Here is a 21,263-nt window from a genome sequence, read left to right as displayed (position 1 = left end):
AACTTAACTCAAATTATTCGCCAGAGAAAGCCATGAGCACCACCAATAGGCGACATCCCTTCGCTGGAATGTTAGCGTTTCCATCCAGAGAAGGTGGTGTGCGACGTCAAACGATGATGAGTTCTTGCAATTGGTAACTAGGTTAAAAGCGAGAAAGAAACAGAAGAGAAAGAAATTGTTGGATAACAACGGAAAATGGTTACTAAGGTGTTGTTTATTTTTTGTAAAAAACATCTTCAAACTACTTTGTGTTGCGCGACGCAACACACACATAACACTTTTTATCCCGCAACACTTTGTTTTTCACAGACTAGGAGTTAAAAACCTTTGTGTCTGTTCTGTTTACGACAACACTTGATATCCCTCTTCTAACCTCTTCAAACCTAAACATAAAAAAATCGGATACACCCCATCAAAAAAGGTGTTGCATACTTTTATTCCTATATCTAATCGTCGATTGCAAGAAGCAGCCTCCTTACCATCACACATCGTACCAGCATTCCTTCCTCCCAACGCAGCCCCTACCGGCTACCCTCTCCTTCCAGCGTCAGTGGTTTCTTGAGTTCGGTAAGGTTTTTTTTTTTTTTTTTTTTTTTTTTTTTTTTTTTTTTTTTTTTTTTTTTTTTCGTTTTTTGCTGTTTAATGGAATGATTGTGCTTATATTTATATTGAGTTTTTCAAATTTCTTGGTGGAGCAACTTCATCTTTCATGCTTCATCTTAATTTTTCGATTTTTATTGTTGAATCATTGTTGATATCGTTGTTCTTGATCAATCTTGATGCTAATGCTATCAAATCTTTGATGATGTTGTTTTTATCCTGATTAATGATAAGTTCTTGCTATAATGTCTTAAATTTATGCTTAAATGTCACACATTCTGCTGAAATGTCATTAATGGATGATGAAATGTCATAAAATGTTACTGAATTGTCATGAATTGTTGCTGAAATGTCATAAGATGTTGCTGAGGTGTCATAATTGTTGCTGAAATGTGAATAATCTTTGCTGAAATTCGTTAGTTTAATCAATACAAGTTGTTGTTATGATGAAAGTTGTTATATGTTTTTGTTTGCTAAAGTATGAATTCCATATGTGTTTTTTTTTTATTAGTAATGGGTGATAAACATACATGGACCAATGAGCAGATAAAATTATTATTGCACACTTGTATTGAAGAAGTACAAATTGTGGATAGAAAAGGTTTGAGTTTGCACTAACATTCATGGAACAAGTTAGGAACATCCATTAAGGAAAAGTGTGGCATGGATTTGACTCAAAGACAGGTGAAAAACGCTTATGACAACCATAAAGCCAAATACACAGGATGGTTATACTTGAAAAAGAAAACTAGCAACCTTTACAATCGTCAAACAAACACTTTTAACTTAACAAATGAGGAGTGGGAGGACTTTAAAAAGGTATGTGTGTGTGTGTATATATATATATATATATGTATATATATGTATGTATGTATGTATGTATGTATGTATGTATGTACGTAAGTATTTTGTTAATATAGTTGGCAATTATTCTTATACTACTTTTGTTACATGGATTAGGTTTAGGGACATCCGAAATCCGCTTCTTTGATAACCGTCTCATTGTTGTTTCCATAGCTTTATGCAGAAATCTTTGATGGAAATAGTGCATCTGGTGATCTCAGCTATGCCACATCCCAAACGCCATCAGGACAGGGATCATCTTCTTGTCATGTCATACCACTACACATTTCTGTGAATCATTTTTCCGACTATGTGCTCATTTATGAGTAAATTACGCGTTAAAGGATAGCAAACATGTATCGGTTGAGGAAAAGATGGTTATGTTTTTTATGATGATCAGTCATAACCAATGTTACATGATTACCAAGAAAAGATTTCAACACTCAAAGCAAACAATTCATAAATTTTTTCATGGAGTGCTGGACAAAATGCTACTTTTCGCACATGACATTATAGTAATAACTTCTTTTAATCTGAATCCAAACATTTTGGGACATGATAGAAACAGTTGGTGCACTTGATGACACTTTGATACATGATGTTGTCCCTGTAAACAAACGGGATTTATATAGAAGTAGGGGAAAAGGCGATTGTTACCAAAACGTAGTGGCAATTTGTGACTTCAACATGATGTCTACGCTTGTTGTGGCTGGTTGGGAAGGGATAACACATGATTCTAGAATATTATCAGATGCATTAGCAAATCCACATGCACAAAACTTGAATCTACCATCAGGTAAGTTTATGGTTATTTAAATAGTTATATCTTATTTTGAAAACTAAATGATTTTTTTCTTCATTTTTATAGATAAATATTATATTTGTGATGCCGCCTATGTAAACATTCGAGGTTTTATGACACCGTATCGTAATGTTAGGTATTGGCTTGGAGATTTCAAGCGAACACGTGCACTAACCAATAAAGAAAAATTTAACAATGCACACACAAAACTTCGGAATGTCATTGAGCATGATTTTGGTGTCTTGAAAGCACGATTCCCTATATTGAAGAGCATGTCACCATTCTTGTTGGTTACACAATGAACCATTACCCTTGCATGTTTTGTACTTCATAATTTCATAAGAAGAGAGAGACTATGTGATGATTATTTTGCACGATATGATATGTCTGGGGTCGGAATAACAATGTAGTCGTTGATGATGATGAAGATGAGATTCCAACACATGGTACTACAACGGACCGTGAATATATGACCCAGTTACGGAATGAAATTGCCAAGCAATTGATGCAAAATATAGAATGAGAATTATTAAAGTTTTGTTGTAAGAATTTTATTTCAAAATGTCATTGTAAGACTAATTTGGTTGTATATTTCAATGTTTTAAGACTAGAATTATTAAATTTTCGATATTGAAAAACTATTTTTGGTTTATTAAATCAGTTATTTTTTTTTTAAATCTGCAATAGCCTACAAATGTTAAAAATCAAACACACCTCTTATTACAGCCTGCAACCATTTGGTCTACTTTTTCTACTGCAAAGGGTTGCAGTGGTGGTCGGTAGATTTTATGAATTTTCTCTTCAAAAAATCAAATAGCACTTAAGTATTTTCAGGAGGGGAGCCACAATTAATAAATAATTATAATTTTTTTATATATATTTATTACTGGTGGAAATTTTAATTAAGTGGGGCCATGCACCCCTCTACTTCATAACTGCATATGCCACTGATAGAAGAGAAGGATCAATTTTAGTTCGACTTTGCAGAAAACAAAACTAGAAATCCGATTTTGAATTATTTGTCAAAAACGTTCACAAAACCGGAGAAGAAAATTAACAGTGGCAGGGGGCGAAGGCGGTGCTAGCCAAAGGAAGGTGACGGTGTTGACGTTGGCTAATAAAGGAGGCAGAAAATGAGAGACAACAAGGAGAAGCATGGGTGATCGAAGATCCCTAAGAATTAGGGTTTGTGCACTATCTAAACCTAATTATGGCCCAAGACCCTCCCTTACCTTAGCCTCCACTCCCTTTCTCGATCCTCATAGCAAACCCTAGTGCATTTTGATCTTTTTGTATTTTTTGAGTGATAGTGTGTGCTTTTGGTTGTGGAGAAGGTTGTTCAAGAAGGAGCTTTGCCCTCAAGAGTTTGGATCTAGCATTTCCTCGTCATTTTGCACCACTAGAAGGTATAAAGTTCCAAACTTTGCTTATGTTTCTTTAAGCTCCATTTTGAGACTATTTTCCTTCTTTTGTCCCTAAAGTTTAGATCTTTGTGAGTATGAGCTACTCCTAAGCCTCCAAGTTGTATTTTCATATGTTTCTAGTCGTTTAATATCATAAAGGTGCAAGCTTGAACCTTTTGAGTCCCATTCATGTGTTAGAGTGTAGGTTTGGGTGTGATGAGGTTGGTTTTAGAGTTCAGAATCTTTGTATCTACCCAAAGGCATAAATTTTGCAACTTTATGATCTTAATGGTCTTAAGAGGTCCAAATTTGAGTTTTAGTCATTTGGTCTTAAGTGATTAATTCATTTTTACATGGCTTGTATGAAGGCTATGTACACCGTGCATACTTCCTGTACACCGTGCATACTGCCTCCATTAATTGCGATTCCCGCTTTAACCTTGTACGTTGTGCGTACCATTGTGTACGTCAAGCTTACGGCCCAGATCAGTTGGATTTGTGCTTTAGGCCAAATCGATGGGCTTGTTTGATGGGTTTTGGCCTTGAACATTTTTCTAATGGGCCACTCTAGCTGTTGGACTCATTGTGGGGCTTAGTTGATCCTTAGTTGGGGCCTAGGATTTTATTGGGATTTAGGTCTACTTTATCCCATCTCACTTTGGACATTAGTCTTATGTTGAAAGTCTTAGTCTGGATTTTGATCCAATTGTTTTAGGTCCTTATTGTTTAGTTGGCACGAGAATTTATCCAGCCTAGCAACACGAGTGTTTGGGATTTCATTAGTTGAGGTGAGTCTTCTCACTATGTTCATGGGTCGAAGACACCAATGTCGGCCCAACTGTTGTTAACTTTTGTGATAATGGTATGGAAGATCATGGGGTAACCCATGACACTTGAGTGTAAGACCGAGATTTGGCCCTCGGCATCACAAGGAAAGACCATGGAGTTAGCCCATGACACTCAGATATAAGACCGAGATTTGGCCCCCGACATTGTGTGAAAAAACCATGGGGGTAGCACATGACACTTACATGTTTTATTTTAGTGTGATATGATTGGGAAAATCACTAAGCTTTTGCTTACAGGTTATAATTATGGTTTCAGGTAATTTCGGTATTAAAGGGAAGGGCCCAACTTGATGGCGCAACATGCACTCCTCAGTCGTTTTTCCCGATTTTGACATTTTACTCTGTTGATTTGACATTATTATTATTGAATGGTTTTGAAAAAATGTGACGATTGTAACTTTTGTGTTTGATTAAAAATGAAAAAAAAAGTTGATCCTGGTTTTTGGGTTATTACATTATAGAGTTGAGTGAGTTTTTATTAAGGTTCTAAATAACGTTAGACGTGACTTGACGGCCATGTCAATCTTCAAGATTTTAAGCATGCTGAGTTATGTCTTTTATAAGGCGTGACTTAGGACGACAATTTTGTATATATTTAATAATTTTATATATTTTTTCTACTATTATTCCTTTTTGTAGACATATATAAATTAAGATGACATTTTGTTAAAGCGTGGCGTTAAGTACAAACCATAGAAACATGACGAGCTTATTATAACCTTGGTTTATATTTCTAAACATTTCTTTGCATTTATTTAGTTATGGATTTAAAAAAGACGACATCTAAAAATATGTTTCCATACATAATATCAGTTATTGTTTTCAAGGTAATGTTTTTAAAATTTTTGTTATTCATAACTATTATTATTTTTTATAACTAACTAAAAACCATCAATTTACTTTTATTGGTTAAAATTTCATTTATTATAAAAAATAATTTTAGGTTAATTGTTTTTCTTAATTTTACAATTTCATTTAGGTTTTTATTTAATATTATAAATATGATTATAAATCATGATTCACATTTTGTATAGATTAATAATCGTTATCGTAATATTTAAAACTCAATTAAATATCATTATATTTAATTATATTTAAGTTTTAAACATTATAATAACAACCATATTAATAATCGTTATTGTAAAGATAAAATAATTAAATATGATTATGTTTAATTATTTTCAAGATTTAAACTTTACAATAACAATCATATTTAATTAAGTTTTAAACTATACAATAACGATCATTAATCTATTTAAAACGTGATAATTATGATTTAAAATGATGTTTATAATATTAAATGAAAAAAAAGCAAAATTAAGAAAAACATTGACCTACCTAAAGTTGTTTTTTTATAATAAGGAATTTTTTTTGACCATTTTGATGGTTTTTAGTTAGTTATCAAAAATAATGATAGTTATGAAAAACAACGATTTTAAAAATATATTAAGTTAACTTGATAACAATAATTTATATTATTTTTGGAATCATATTTTTAGCTGTCATATTTTTTTGAATCAATAACAAATTAATAAATCCAAAGAAGGATTTAAAAATAAAAATCAAGATTATAAAAAGTTCATCATTGCACCATGATTTGTATTTAACGTCATCCTTATTAATTCATATATGTGTATAAAATAAATAATAGTAGCACACACATATACACATACATAATTATATAATATATATACAAAATTATTATCTTAAATCACACCTTAAAAACAACATGGTTAGTCATTGCTTGCTTGCTGGATGCTTGACATTGCCGTCAACGTCATTTAGAACCTCGATAAAAACTCATTTAAATGAAAATATAAAAGTTACAAAACTATCATAAATTCATTTCGATGAAATATTACATATTAAATTTTTAACCAAAAAGATTCTTTGAATATATTCAAATAAATTTTAGATTTTGATTTATATTTAGAAGTTATCAAGATATTTAAATTATATATTTACTTATACTTTGTATTTAATATTGATAAAATATGTTTAACGACGGGGTACAATAAAAATTTCAGCTTTACACCTGTCAACCATTCTTCAAGAGTAATAGTGAAAAGTCCTAGAAAAATGTGGCATGGAGGCTTGAATATGTTCATTGTGTTTCCATTATACTTGCTACCTTATATACATTGAATAAAAAGAAGTGATTTGACTTTTGTATCCACTATTTTAATTGAAGACATGAAATCATAACAGGTGTATAAAAGTTAAAACAAAATTATATTTTTAGTGGATTGTCATAATATTTAAATTATTAAATTATCATTGTTATAATTATATATTCTCTATATTTTGGGGTATATGTTTTTTCTTTATTGTTTTGTCTTCTATTTATTACATATCTGACACCGGATCATGTTTGAAGCATTTTTGTGTTCCATTTCAGTGAAAATACAAATTATGTCTTTTTTATATCATGAATTTGACATGTCACATGTACTTTTAAAACAAGCTGCCAAAGAAAAAAGTTGTTACTTAATTCTTTAAGAAAAATTAGGTAATGATAATGATTAAAAACAATAATCTTATCAGCATCTTTAAACAATTTAACAGCCTTTTTCCATATATTAATAGAAATATTACGTAAATTTGCATTGATTAATTAAATAAAAAATCTAATATATATATATATATATATATATATATATATATATATATATATATAATGGATTTTGGAAAGCTAAAAACGATATTTTTTATAAAATAATTTTAAGCCGCAAAGAAAGTAATTTTAAAATAACTATTATTTTAGGATCTAATTACACGATATAGAAAAATTATAAACAACATATATGATATTTAGAAATATAACCTTTGAAGACTTTGATCCCACTTGGTTTTGAGGAGTTGATGAAGATGGAAAAAAACTCAAAAAAGAGTTTCTCTATAATATATCCACCAACAAGTATATGCCACCAAAAATGTTAGTTCTCATCTTGTATGAAGTACTTATTAAGCATTTAAGCACTTATCACAATTAAGTACTAAAGGAGAAGCACTTCCAAGCACGCATGTGTATCTTTCACTAGTCTACTTTAGAGAGAAAGAGAAGAAAGGGAAGGAGTCCCACGGCTTTAGAGAGAAGAGAGTAGATAAAAAAAAAAACTAGCTTGTAAATAAATGCCTTACTCTTTCTTATATACTTGCACTTAATATCTAAGACCCATGCTTTCATTAAATGTAAAGGTATGGGACTTCCAAGCATGGTTCTTGTAAGAACAAAGTAGAACAAGCAACACATCTCTTCCTTATATACTTTCTCTTAAGATCCAAGACCCATGCTTTCATTAAATGAAAAGGTTTCACATCCACATCATCATTATCAAGGCATTTCTTATACCCACACTTTTTACCTAGTTTCTTCATAATAAAGAAGAGAAACTGAAAGGAAAAAAGTCAAGATTGATGAAGGTGTAATTCATGAAAAAAAAGGGTCAAAATTAACATATACCATTGAATTAGGGCATATCCTAAACTGTCTTTCAGGGTTATCTTTAGTTTTGAAGGTGCAAATTCGAGTTGGAACTAGAAAATTGCAAAAAAGCTCACAATATCTTTTTGAGAAGCTTGAAGCAATCGACATCTTCTTCTTGGCTTCTTCTTGGTTTTGTTAAGCTCAATTGAAAGGGTGTTTGATATTTCATTTGAAAAAAGTTGACTTATTGGCTTTATGAAAAGTTATTAATTCAAAAATAAGTGTTTGGCAATGACTTTTAAAATAATTTTGAATCAACCCTTAAAAAATAAGACTTCATTAATAACCTTATTTGTATATTGATCTATATATTTAAGTGTAGTTGTATTTACATGTACATTATTCTATTGTAAAATTCTCTTTTTTTAAGGGTTATTGTCAATGTAGCCTAACAAACTTATGTATAATGGTTTAAATGGTCCCTCGTAAGTATTTTTTGTATTTTAAGGGCATGTACTTCTATTTTCTAGTTTTAAAAGGTCACTTTAGGAAATATGAACTGCTCACCCGGTGACACCCTTCCCACGTAGCATTTTTTCCAATTCCACGTAATATTCAATTAGATTAATTAAGTCGACATCATTGCAACGTGTATATGAGTTAATGAGACATATTGTATGATTTAAACCCCTCAATAGTCTCTTTCGAACTCTTTCTTCTATAACATCCTTATCAAAATCCTTTGTTTAACTGTTATTTGGTCCTACCCTTTTCTTCAACTATTCGTTGCTCAAAGCAGCAAACTGTGTCGTTGCTATGGTCGTTTACATGAAGATTGATCTACATTTTGTCAGAATTTTTACTAGGTACCCCATTGTTATTTAATCCGATGGAATCAAGCAAAGGTTTGATGATGTTGATTTTGCTGGAATGGACAAGAACGAATTTGTGGAGTTCCTTCAAAGATTCACTTTTGGGAGATGTGTGAATGTGTTCTTTTGGATGCCCGATATTGACTTTCTTGATGGATTGAGGATAATCGCGACCGAAATGGATTACATGGAACTAATCAAAGTAGGGTATGCTTCTGATTGTTTAATTGATGTATACATGGACCATCTTGGTGTTAATGTACATTAATGGATTCTTGAAGAGCAAGAAGAAGTTTGTAGTTGTTTAGACGAATCGGTTGGTGCAAATGAAGTTCATGAAGAAGTGCAAGTTTGTATGGATATGGATGATGGAATCAGCATGTAGGATTTACATGGTGGTGGGGATGATATCCAAGGTGCAAGGGAGGTTTTTCAAGGTGAGTAAGATGATGGCATTCAAATCTAAATGAACAATGAACCTGATGAGTACATTCCTATGAACAAGACAAAAGATGATGAGTTTCTGAGTAAGTTGTGCGTAAAGAAGCAAGTCACCCCACACAGTCCACCTCGTGAGGAGCCATATGAACATTTAACTGAGGATGAGGTAATATCTAATGACCAAGCTATTTTACAATGAGATTTTTAATTAGAAAAAGTAGAAGCCTATTTTAGGTATGAGATTTTTGAGACCTAAACAACTAAAACATATCATATGTAACTATGTTGTTGCAAATGGTTATCATTTATGTTACAAAAAAATGATAGTAGGAGACTATTAGTGCAATGTTGTTATGTGCAGTGCAAGTTTTGAATGTGGGCTTTCTGAATGAGTGAGGAAAAGTCTTTCCAGATTAAGAGTCTCATAAATGAGCATAACTGTGCAAGAAACTTCAAGTTAGGTTCAATTGTGAACTATTCCTGGATAGGTACTCATTACAAAACATAATTCTTACAGAACCAAAAGGTTAGTGTTAGGCTACCTAGGGATGAGGTTAAAGAGAAATTTAGTATGGATGTGAGTATGGGAAAGTGTAGAAGAGTAAAGAAGTATGCAATTGAACTGATTGAAGGAAAACTAGTGAAGCACTATGCAAAGATCTGGTCATATGGCGAGGAGATTAGAATATTAAATCCAGGATCTACATTCAAAATGGATGTCACACCCCCAAATCGAAAAACGGCAGAAATGTCTGGGGGTGGAGGACCTCATGTGTAGTATCACAACAATTGCATCATAGTAATCAAAGTAAACACAACCATTACAATATAATAAGGATATTTACATCTGTTGGTTTCACAGTTTATATACATCAAAAGTAGCAAAAAGATTAAGACGAGACTCCATATGCTCCGTCTTCTCAAAAGCTGGCAAGGGTACCTGTCTACTAATGTCCTGAGAATACAAGCGATTTTGAAAATGTATTAACATAAAGCTGGTGAGTTCATAAGATTGTTTTGTAGTGAAAACCATTGTTATCAAGTTCTGAAAAAGGAATGTATGCATGCCTCCCCAAAAAATCCAATATTTTCTAACATGTTTGTTTGATGATGTATGTAGTGTATGTTCTGTTTGAAAACTGGCTACCACCAGTATGTAGTGTATGTTCTGTTTGAAAACCCTGGCTACCACCAGCATGTATAGTAGTTTTATTACTTAAAAATGAAACCAAGTGTTGTATCCCTGGAATACCCTCCTGTGTATTGTGTATTAGTTCTATTAATTAAGATAAAACTATTGAAGAATGAAAATCACGTAAATGAAGGTTAGTTTATACTATTGTGAGTTCGTATAACCATGCTTGATATGACTGATGACCTCCTCAACGTTTCTTCAGACGTTGTACGGTATGATATTTGTCACCCCAGGCATTCCTGCCTAACTATAGCTAGCAGTTTAGGTGTGGGATTGTCAGTCCCGAATAGATCTATTCACAAATCTCATGCTCTCCCTCTAGGAGACTCTGGCTATACTAAATGTAGAGGATTTTACCAATACCTCAAATGGTACAAATTGAAGAGATGTCTCATAATCCCGTATTAACTAGTTTACATGTTGTTCTGTATTGTTGTCCTCATGTTTGAAATCGTTTGTATACTTGGTAGAGTATAAATAATTATATGCAAAATAATTATTTAGTATTATACTCTTGTTATCTGTACGTAGTGATGAATATCATGAACTAAATCTGTCGTAGTTTATATGTTCGACCATGTAAGTAGTTCGTATTGGTAAAACTGGTAATGAATTCCCCAAACTATACCTATTACAGTTTGACTGAAATTTTATGTTTGTGAATTGTTCTGAAAACTATGCAATATGTTTAGAAAACGTCCCTTATGCTCCGCATAATACAAAAGGGATATAGTATCTATATATTTTATGGAAATCGTTGGATTGTACCAATTGCATAAGTTTTAAACTGGTTGAAAAACCTTTTGTTTTAGTTCACTAAATCATTCGTGTCTGGCTTGTATTCCCCCTCCCCCCTGAAAAACGTATAAAACCATAAAAGCGTAGGGGTATGAACTCACTGTTTGTTGTGCGTAAATGTTGAATTGGAAGATCCTCGAGTGGTTGTACGTGGCACTTAACGGATCCTAATATCAAATAAATACATATATGTATCTAAATTAGCGATTTCGTTAGATAAAGTGTTAGAAAAACATTTGTTTTCGGTTAAGGAATGTTACTGGGACTTGATTGAATCGAGAAAACGGGTTTTTCACCACTTAGGAGGTGTGTACGCCGTAAACAAGGGTTTACGTTCATGAAGAGTGGTTTACAGCCAACAGGCAGTTTACGGTCGTGAACTCCTCTTTGAAGGGTTTACAGCATGAGCATATTTGAAGGGTATACGGTCCTAAACTCAAGAACAAGGGTTTTAATTTCGATGAAAACGTGTTCCAAATATCCCCAATCGACCCCAAATGACGATTTTTGATGATTTTTAGAAGCAAAGAAGTGTTTTTGGTGTTTACGGTTGGAAGTTCTAGAGAGAGAATGAGAGAGTTTACGGCCAAGAAGGTTCAAATGAATGTGGGGGTTCTGTATTTATAGGCTGGGGGTATAGTCGGTGGTGGGGTCCACCTGATACCAACCGTACACAGGTTTACGACTGTAACAGGTGTACGGTCGTAAACAGGTATACGGCCGTAAACAGGTGTACGACCGTACACCCACCTAGGCCGAAAACTGATGGATTTTGAGACTTTTGCTTCCGACTCATATATAATTTTAATTTTAATTATATACAATGTAATAATTCTTCTAAACCAAGGAGTTTGACGGAAAACCAAACAAATTCAAATGTTTATTAACGGAATCGGTTAAATGATAACGGAAAAGTTTCAGGTTGTTACATCATTCCCCCATTAGAGGAAATTTTGTCTCAAAATTCTGGCATAGAATACAATCATGGACTCGGAAGGAGATGCATATATTCTGTTTCATCTGATCTTCACCCTCCCAAGTGAATTCAGGTCCCCGCTTGGCATTCCAGCGAACCTTCACTATTGGTATGCGGCTTTGTTTCGTTCGTTTGATTTCCCGATCCATGATTTCAACTAGTTCTTCCACGTAGTTAAGGTTCTCGTTCATCTTGATCTCATTGAGAGGGATTACAAGAGTTTCATCGGATAGACACTTTTTAAGGTTCGAGACGTGGAAGACAGGATGAACGTTGTTAAGCTCTTGTGGTAAACAGAGTTTGTATGCTACAAGACCGATCCAAGCAAGGATCTCGAATGGTCCTATGTATCTCGGATTTAGCTTTCCACACTTTCCAAAGCATATCATGCCTTTCTAGGGTGAGACCATCAATAGAACACGGTCTCCAACCTAGAACTCCAAGGGTTTTCGTCTCTTATCGGCGTAGCTCTTTTGTCTATCTCTCGAAGCCTTTAATCGTTCCCGAATTTGTACGATCTTTTCTGTGGTTTCACAGATGATTTCTGGACCGGTGAGAGTGTTGTCGGGGACTTATCCCTTGGCTAACTGCGTGTTGCCCACCTCAGCCCAACACAGAGGGGATCTGCACTTACGGCCATTAAGGGCTTTAAAAGGCGCAACCTTGATACTGGTGTGATAACTGTTGTTGTAGGAGAACTCAACCAAGGGAAATTGGACGTCCCACGACTTACCAAAATCAATTACACATGATCTCAACATGTCTTCCAATGTCTGAATGGTTCTCTCACTCTGCCCGTCTGTCTGAGGATGGTAAGTTGTGCTCATATCCAGCTTAGTTCCAAGAGCTTTCTACACTGACTGCCAAAATCTCGAGGTGAATCTACTATCCCGATCGGATATGATGGACACAGGCACACCGTGCAGATGAAGTATCTCTTGGGTGTAGATTCGTGTAAGTCTTTCCATCTTCAAAGTTTCTTTGACTGGCAGGAAGTGGGCGGATTTGGTCAATCGGTCGACAATTACCCATATGGTATCGTACCCACTCAGAGATTTGGGTAATTTAGTGATAAAATCCATTGTAATCCTCTCCCACTTCCACTCAGGTATTTCCGGCTGCTGAAGCAAACCTGAGGGCTTTTGATATTCGACCTTCACCTTGGCGCAAGTCAGACACTTGCCCACGAAGGTAGCGATCTCTGCTTTCATGTTTGGCCACCAATATAACTTCTTAAGATCCAGGTACATCTTATCTGAACCTGGGTGAACGGAGTATCTAGTATTGTGAGCTTCGTTCATGACAACCTCCTTGTAACCACCGAACTTTGGGGTCCAGATCTGGTCCATGAAATAATAGACTCTGTCTCCCTTGATCTCTAAGTTCTTCTCCATTCCTCTCAATGCTTCATCTGACTTGTTCTCTGGTTTTAAGGCTTCCAGTTGAGCCTCTCTGATTTGCGTGGACAAATAGGAATGGATGGTCATGGCCAGTGCCTTCACTCTACGTCCTGAGTACTCTTTTCAGCTAAGGACATCTACCACCACATTGGCTTTGCCGGGATGGTAGTGTATTTCGCACTCATAATCACTGAGTAGCTCTACCCATCGCCGTTGCCTCATGTTCAACTCTTTTTGATAAAAAATGTGTTGTAGGCTTTTATGGTCAGTGAGATAGTACACTTGGTTTCGTAGAGATAATGTCTCCATATCTTCAATGCGAAGACCACTGCTCCCAACTCCAGGTCATGAGCTATATAATTGACTTCGTGTGCTTTTAGCTACCTTGAGGCATAAGCAATAACCTTTCCTCGCTGCATGAGCACACATCCTAGGCCCTGATTGGATGCATCACAGTAAACAACGAAATCCTCCGTCCCTTCGAGCAGAGATAGGATAGGTGCACTGCATAGGGCCTACTTTAATGTTTGGAACGTAGTGTCTTGCTTTTGTCCCCAACAAAAAGGTACACCTTTCTGAGTTAGGGTGGTTAGAGGCTTAGCAATTTTGGATATTTTTTGGATAAACCTGCGATAATAGCCAACGAGGCCCAAGAATTGACGGATTTCTATGGGCGTCTTTGGTGCTGACCAATTCTCTATCGCTTTGATCTTGGAAGGGTCCACATGTATTCCTTCTTCGCTTACCACGTGACCAAGGAAAGTTACTTTTCGAATCCAAAATTTGCATTTAGAGAATTTTGGGTAGAGATTCTCCGCCCTTAGAGTTTCCAGCACTAGCTTCAGGTGCTGTCTATGATCTTCCTCACTTCGGGAATAGACAAGTATATCATCAATGAATACTATCACGAACTTGTCTAGGAAAGGGAGGCACACCCGATGCATCATATCCATGAATACCGTCGGTGTGTTGGTTAGACCAAAGGGCATTACTACAAACTCGTAGTGACCATATCGAGTCTGAAATGTTGTCTTGGGAACATCACCTTCATGGATTCGTAGTTGATGGTACCCTGATCTTAGGTTTATTTTCGATAAGTAGCTGGCTCATTGAAGTTGGTCGAAGAGGTCGTCGATTCGGGGAAGAGGATATCGGTTTTTGACGGTAAGCTTCTTTAACATAAGAGTTGAACAGATCTCGAAGACCAATTCGATCTTCTAGATCCATCGAGGTAGAGCAATAACACATCCATTGTCGTCGAAGGATTTGGGCTTTGCGTTCATGAAATCCTTATAGGAACACTCCTTCTGGTGTCCCAGACCTCCATCAAGGTTGAGAGGATGGGTACCACTTCCAGAGTCCAACCCACTAGAGCCGCTAAAATTTATTTGCGACATTAAGAAAGCCACAATGGCCGTAATTGCTGCCTGGAACATGGCAGGATCGAACTGAGGAGGTGGTGGTGCCGGATCTGTTGGGGGATTGTTTTTCTTTCTGTTGGGTCTCTTCTTCGAAGGCATCTTGTTCTAAAAATATTCAAGAAGAAGAGGATGGTAAGTCCCTTAGATTTTGAATCAAGAGACGTGAAACAATATATATCTCAGCCTGATAGATAAAGTGTTCTACTAAGCGATAAACAAGGAAAAGTTACTAATACAAGTAAAATATCGCTAAGAAGGAACTAGTAGCAACACTTGAAATGAATCTCTACAATGTATTCGGTTCTAGTAAAAAGACTCCTATAGTATTTTAAGTTGTACGTTCTGTTCTACCGATTTCTTGTTGCATATATACTTGGTAAGTTTTAGGCCTGTTGCAACACCACAATTACTTCCAAGCACATGTTGGTCATGTCTCGAATAAATATAGTTGATAAGGCTATATTGACCCTAGACATGATTAGATAACTGCCCAGGTTTAACCACAATGTCCAACATCCAATACTTCTGTTTTGTTCTACTTATGATATTGTTTCTGGTATGTGTGTATACGTGTATACTTCTTATAAAATACTTATATTTTAAAAGTATTCTTTTAGTTCAGAGCACTTCGGCTCCTTAGTGTTTATAGTTGTATACGTTGTAAGGTTCGGTATACTAAGTTCACTATAAAAAATAGCTCTGATACCAATCTGCCACACCCCCAAACCGAAAAACGGCGGAAACGTCTGGGGGTGGGGGACGTCATGTGTAGTATAACAACAATTGCATCATAGTAATCAAAGTAAGCACAACCATTACAATATAATATGGATATTTACATCTGTTGGCTTCATAGTTTATATACATCAAAAGTAGAAAAAATATTAAGATGAGACTCCGTATTCTCCGTCTTCTCAAAAGCTGGCAAGGGTACCTGTCTACTAATGTCCTGAGAATACAAGCGATTTTGAAAACGTATCAACATAAAGCTGGTGAGTTCATAAGATTGTTTTGTAGCGAAAACCATTGTTATAAAGTTCTGAAAAAGGAATGTATGCATGCCTCCCCAAAAAATCCAATATTTTCTAACATGTTTGTTTGATAATGTATGTATGTTCTGTTTGAAAACCCTGGCTACCACCAGTATGTAGTGTATGTTCTGTTTGAAAACCCTGGCTGCCACCAATATGTATAGTAGTTTTATTACTTAAAAATGAAACCAAGTGTTGTATCCCTGGAATACCCTCATGTGTATTGTGTAGTAGTTCTATTAATTAAGATAAAACTATTAAAGAATGAAAATCCAGTAAACGAAGGTTAATTTATACTATTGTGAGTTTGTATAACCATGCTTGATATGACTGTGACCTTCGTGACGTTTCTTCAAGCGTTGTATGGTATGATATTTGTCACCCCAGGCATGCCTGCTTAACTGTAGCTAGCGGTTTAGGTGTGGGATTGTCAGTCCCGAACAGATCTATTCACAAATCTCATGCTCTCCCTCTAGGAGACTCTGACTATACTAAATGTAGAGGATTTTACCAGTACCTCGAAGGGTACAATTTGAAGAGATGTCTCACAATCATGTACTAACTAGTTTACGTTTTGTTCTGTCTCATTGTCCTCATGTTTGAAATCGTTTGTATACTTGGTAGAGTATAAATAATTATATGCAAAATAATTATTTAGTATTATACTCTTGTTATCTATACATAGTGATGGATATCATGAACTAAATCTATAATAGTTTATATGTTCGACCATGTAAGTAGTTCGTATTGGTAAAATTGGTAATGAATTCCCCAAACTATACCTATTATAGTTTGACTAAAATGTTATGTTCGTGAATTGTTCTGAAAACTATGCAATTATGTTTAGAAAACATCTCTTATGCTCCGCATAATACAAAAGGGATAAAACATCTATATATTTTATGAAAATCGTTGGATTTTACCAATTACATAAGTTTTAAACTAGTTGAAAAACCTTTTTTTTAGTTCACTAAATCATTTGTGTTTGGCTTGTATTACCCCCTAAAAACATATAAAAACCATAAAAGCGTAGGGGTATGAACTCACTATTTGTTTTTCATAAATGTTGAATTGGAAGATCCTCGAGTGGTTGTACGTGGCACATAACGGAATTCTAATATAAAATAAATACATATATGTATCTAAATTAGCGATTTTGTTAGATAAAGTGTTAGAAAAACACTTGTTTCCAGTTAAGGAATGTTACAGGGACTTGATTTAATCGAGGAAACGGGTTTTTCATCACTTAGGAGGTGTGTACGACCGTGAACAAGGGTTTACGGTCATGAAGAGTGGTTTATAGCTAATAGGCAGTTTACGGCCGTGAACAGGGTTTACGGTCATGAACACGTATTTGAAGGGTTTACGACCTGAGCATATTTGAAGGCTATACGGCCGTAAACTCAAGAACAAGGGTGTTTGATTTCAATGAAAATGTGTTCCAGATGTCCCCAATCGACCCCAAATGACGATTTTTGATGATTTTCGGAAGAAAAGAAGCGTTTTTGGTGTTTACGGTCAGAAGTTCTAGAGAGAGAATGAGTGAGTTTTTGGCCAAAAAGGTTCAAATGAAGGTGGGGGTCCTGTATTTATAGGTTGCAGGTATGGTCAGTGGTGGGGTCCACCTGACACCAACCGTACACGGGTTTACGACCATAAACAAGTGTACGGCCGTAAACAGGTATACGGTCGTAAACAGGTGTACGGTCGTACACCTACCTAGGCCGAAAACTGATGCATTTTGAGACTTTTTGCGCGACTTTTGGTTCCGACTCATATATAATTTTAATTTTAATTATATAAAGCGTAATAATTTTTCTAAACTAAGGAGTTTGACGGAAAATCAAACATATTCAAAATTTTATTAACGTGAATCGGTTAAATGATAACGGAAAAGTTTCGGGTTGTCACAATGGATTTCAATTCTATGTCAGATGGTAAGAATTATTTTAGCATGTTTTACTTGTGTTTTGATGGGCTAAAGCAAGGGTGGAGTGGGATTTGCAGAAGGATTATAAATTTAGATGGAATTTTCTTAAAGGCGTGATGTACTGGAGAGGTAATATGCGTTATAGGAAGGGATGGTAATAATAAAATTTTCCCAATTGCATGGGCAGTTGTTTGTGTAGAAAACAAAGAAAAATGGAAATGGTGTTTGGAAAACCCTAGAGATGACCTTGAATTAGATAATGGCTTTGGTATAACATTTATGTCGGATCAGCATAAGGTATGTTCCTTACATCCTACTTTTAAATATTGTACTTGGTGGTTTCATTTTATCTTACATGTTACCATTGTTGTATAGTGGTTTTTAGAGGTTGTTAAAGAAACATTTGATGGGTTTTTAGCACTATAACAATCCTATGGTGCACATACAACCCTAATGCTTTGGATCTAAGTTTTCTCAAGTTAAACATGCAATTTTCATTTATCCAAAGCATGGACCCTAACTAGCATACAATTTAGAGATTTACAACATAAAACAAGTTACATAAATACCTCTTGGTTGTAGCTTGTAGAACTTAGTCTTTCAAGAGCTTAGTACCTCAAATGTGATACCTCAAATAAGTCACAAACACCAAGAACAATGGAGGATTATGAGAGAGGGGTTAGGAGACAACAAGAATCGGCTAGGGTTTCTTCTTGGAAGTCTTGGCCGATTTTAGGAGTGTTAGGGGTTACATTTATAGTGTGGAATTCCTAGGGTTTCAACTTGTAAACCCTAATTTATTCACTTAGGACTTTAATCCAATAACTCATTTGATAGCCTTTTGGCCTAACTCTTCATGTACTCTCACATAGATTTAGTCGATCCCTAATCAACATGGATCGTTAGCCCAAACTATATGTATCACTAATTTACTTAATCAGTCTCCGTTAACTTAATCAGTCTTTTTTTATCACGAAATTAATTCCAAATTAATTCCTGATCAATACCAATTAAATAATATGATTTCTCAATTAATATATTATTCTTATAATATATTAATAAATCACAAATAACATCTTTCTCAAATATCCATCCTATCAAATTGCTCCGGTGAAGGCAACCTAAAAGGACCATGCTATTATCGGGTCAAGTACATATCAATTATAGTTATGAGCTTAGACACCTAATCCAACAATATTGCATACAATTGAAGATAGGCAGTGAGCAAGGCATAGTGTTGCCAACTTTAGGAAAAGATTCACTGGTGTACACTATGAGACCATGTTTTGGAAGGCAAGCAAGGCATCCACTAAGCCTTTACTCAATGCTTCCATGAAGGAGATTGAAGTGCTTCAGCCTGCAGCCTTTACTTATCTTATGGAACCAAACCCCAAATCTTGGAGTAGAGCAGTCTTTCAAGGGGGAAGGATGTGTGATGCAGTGGAGAATGGATTATCTGAGAGCTTTAACAATGTCATCAGGGATGCAAGGAAAAATCCAATCATCACCATGTTAAAGGAGATTAGATTGTATGTTATGGAGAGGATACACAATTTAAAACTCAAAGGTAGTTCATGGATTGATTACAATCCTTTCCCATCAACTACACTCCTACTGAATCAATTAAAAATAGCTCAAAGGTACTTTCTAATCTTTACATGCCAAATTGTATTTAGGTACTTAATTATTTATGTTTGCAATAGGTATTGGCAGGTTTTACCAAGTTGTCTAAACTAATTTGAAACAAGAAACATGGCTGAATCTTATGTTGCTGACCTGGACAAGAAGACTTGTACTTGCAGAGTGTGGCTACTTAATGGGTATGGATGTGTGCATTCAGTTGCAACTATCTCCTTTCTGAATAGAGATGTTGGTACTTATGTGGATTCAATGTTCTATGGTGTTGTGTAAAAGAACACTTACAAGTACCTACTTCATGGGATGAATGGTAGTAATATATGGCCACCTACTAACTTCATACCACCTCTTCCACCAATAAAGAGAAACATCCCAGGTATACCAAAGGTTAACAGAAGAATACATGCATCAGAAAAGCTCCCAAGACATATTATATCTAAGGTGGGGAAAAAATATCATGCAGTGTGTGTAAACAAGTGGGGGCATAATAAGGTAACATGTCCTCACGATGAAATACCTCAAGTCAAAAAACCTCAAGTTGGAAGGAGGCCAAAACTAAATGTGAAAAAAGGAAAACATTTGTCAATGAAAATGGTGAAGGAGCACAAGGAGTTAGTGCCGGAAGCAGTGGATTAAAATAAGTGCCTAAAGGGTAAAATGGAGAAAAAATAGTGGGTACGTGTAAAAGAAAGAAATCAAAGAGAATCATCAAAATGAAACTTGATAAGAGGGTTAAGGGAAAATATGGGAAATGAGATATTGGTGCAAACCCATTGGACCTTAATGAGTAGGATATGTTTTCCTTGAACTTGTTATGTTTGTACTTGGTTGGACTTAGTTGATATGTTTGGAATTGGGTTATAGTAAGTTGATTTGTTTGGATTTGTACTAACTTTGTTTCTTTGAGAAACATATGTAATTGTTTATTTTTTTTGTGAATGATTTTCACTACTTATGTTGTTTGAGAAACTTAGTTTGTTTAAGAAAGATAGGTACTTCTTTTCTTGATCGTGCATGGTGCATGTTACCTAAGGGAACTTGGGGTCAATAGTTCTAGGAATCAATGATAATTTTGTTAGGTTATAAAGGAACATGTGGTCCTTGTAAAATCAGTTAGCACATGTGGTCCAATAATTTGCTTGTGGTCCTTGTATAAGATGTAGGGTAACATCAGTGGCCACTAGAACAATTAAGATATTAAGTTTAATGTAATACAATAACCAAATTAATACAACAACCATTCATGTTAAACATACAAACCAAAACAAAGTACATTGCATGTTGTTCACAATTTAACCCAAATGAGATTGATTACAACTTGTACATAATTAAACACAAAAATACCCAACTACATATTAGGTACACCTTCAACTTAAAGACCTCAGATTGAAGCTTTTTGTTCAACCTAAACAACCCAATTATGATTACTCCTTCATTATTGCACTAGATTTTATCAACCCAAGCTATAAAACCTGAACGAGCATCCTAATTCCAATTATTTCCCTGAATTAGTACATGTTAAGAAAACTAGGGTTAAGATCACAAAATGAACGAAAGGTAAATTACTTTTTTGGGACATGTATAAAAGGGCCTTCCTCGGTTATTGGTAGTACGTGTTGTTCAAATTATAGCCGCACT

The 21,263-nt window shown here is 34.9% G+C and overlaps 1 protein-coding gene across 1 annotated transcript; it reads left to right on the top strand.

Annotated features, from left to right (window-relative positions):
- Positions 1-1,998: 1,998 nt before the first annotated feature.
- Positions 1,999-2,547, top strand: LOC145099423 (uncharacterized). The gene is made up of 2 exons (XM_079036997.1): positions 1,999-2,239; positions 2,312-2,547. Exons 1-2 carry the CDS (start codon positions 1,999-2,001, stop codon positions 2,545-2,547), a joined length of 477 nt encoding a protein of 158 aa, XP_078893123.1.
- The last annotated feature ends 18,716 nt before the right edge of the window (positions 2,548-21,263 follow it).

Source organism: Lactuca serriola, chromosome 4 (assembly GCF_051521515.1).
Source record: "Lactuca serriola cultivar US96UC23 chromosome 4, Lser_US96UC23_V15, whole genome shotgun sequence".
Taxonomy (NCBI): Eukaryota; Viridiplantae; Streptophyta; class Magnoliopsida; order Asterales; family Asteraceae; genus Lactuca; species Lactuca serriola.
The sequence above is the reverse complement of the archived record's forward strand: the minus strand, read 5'-3'. Positions and strand labels throughout refer to the sequence as shown.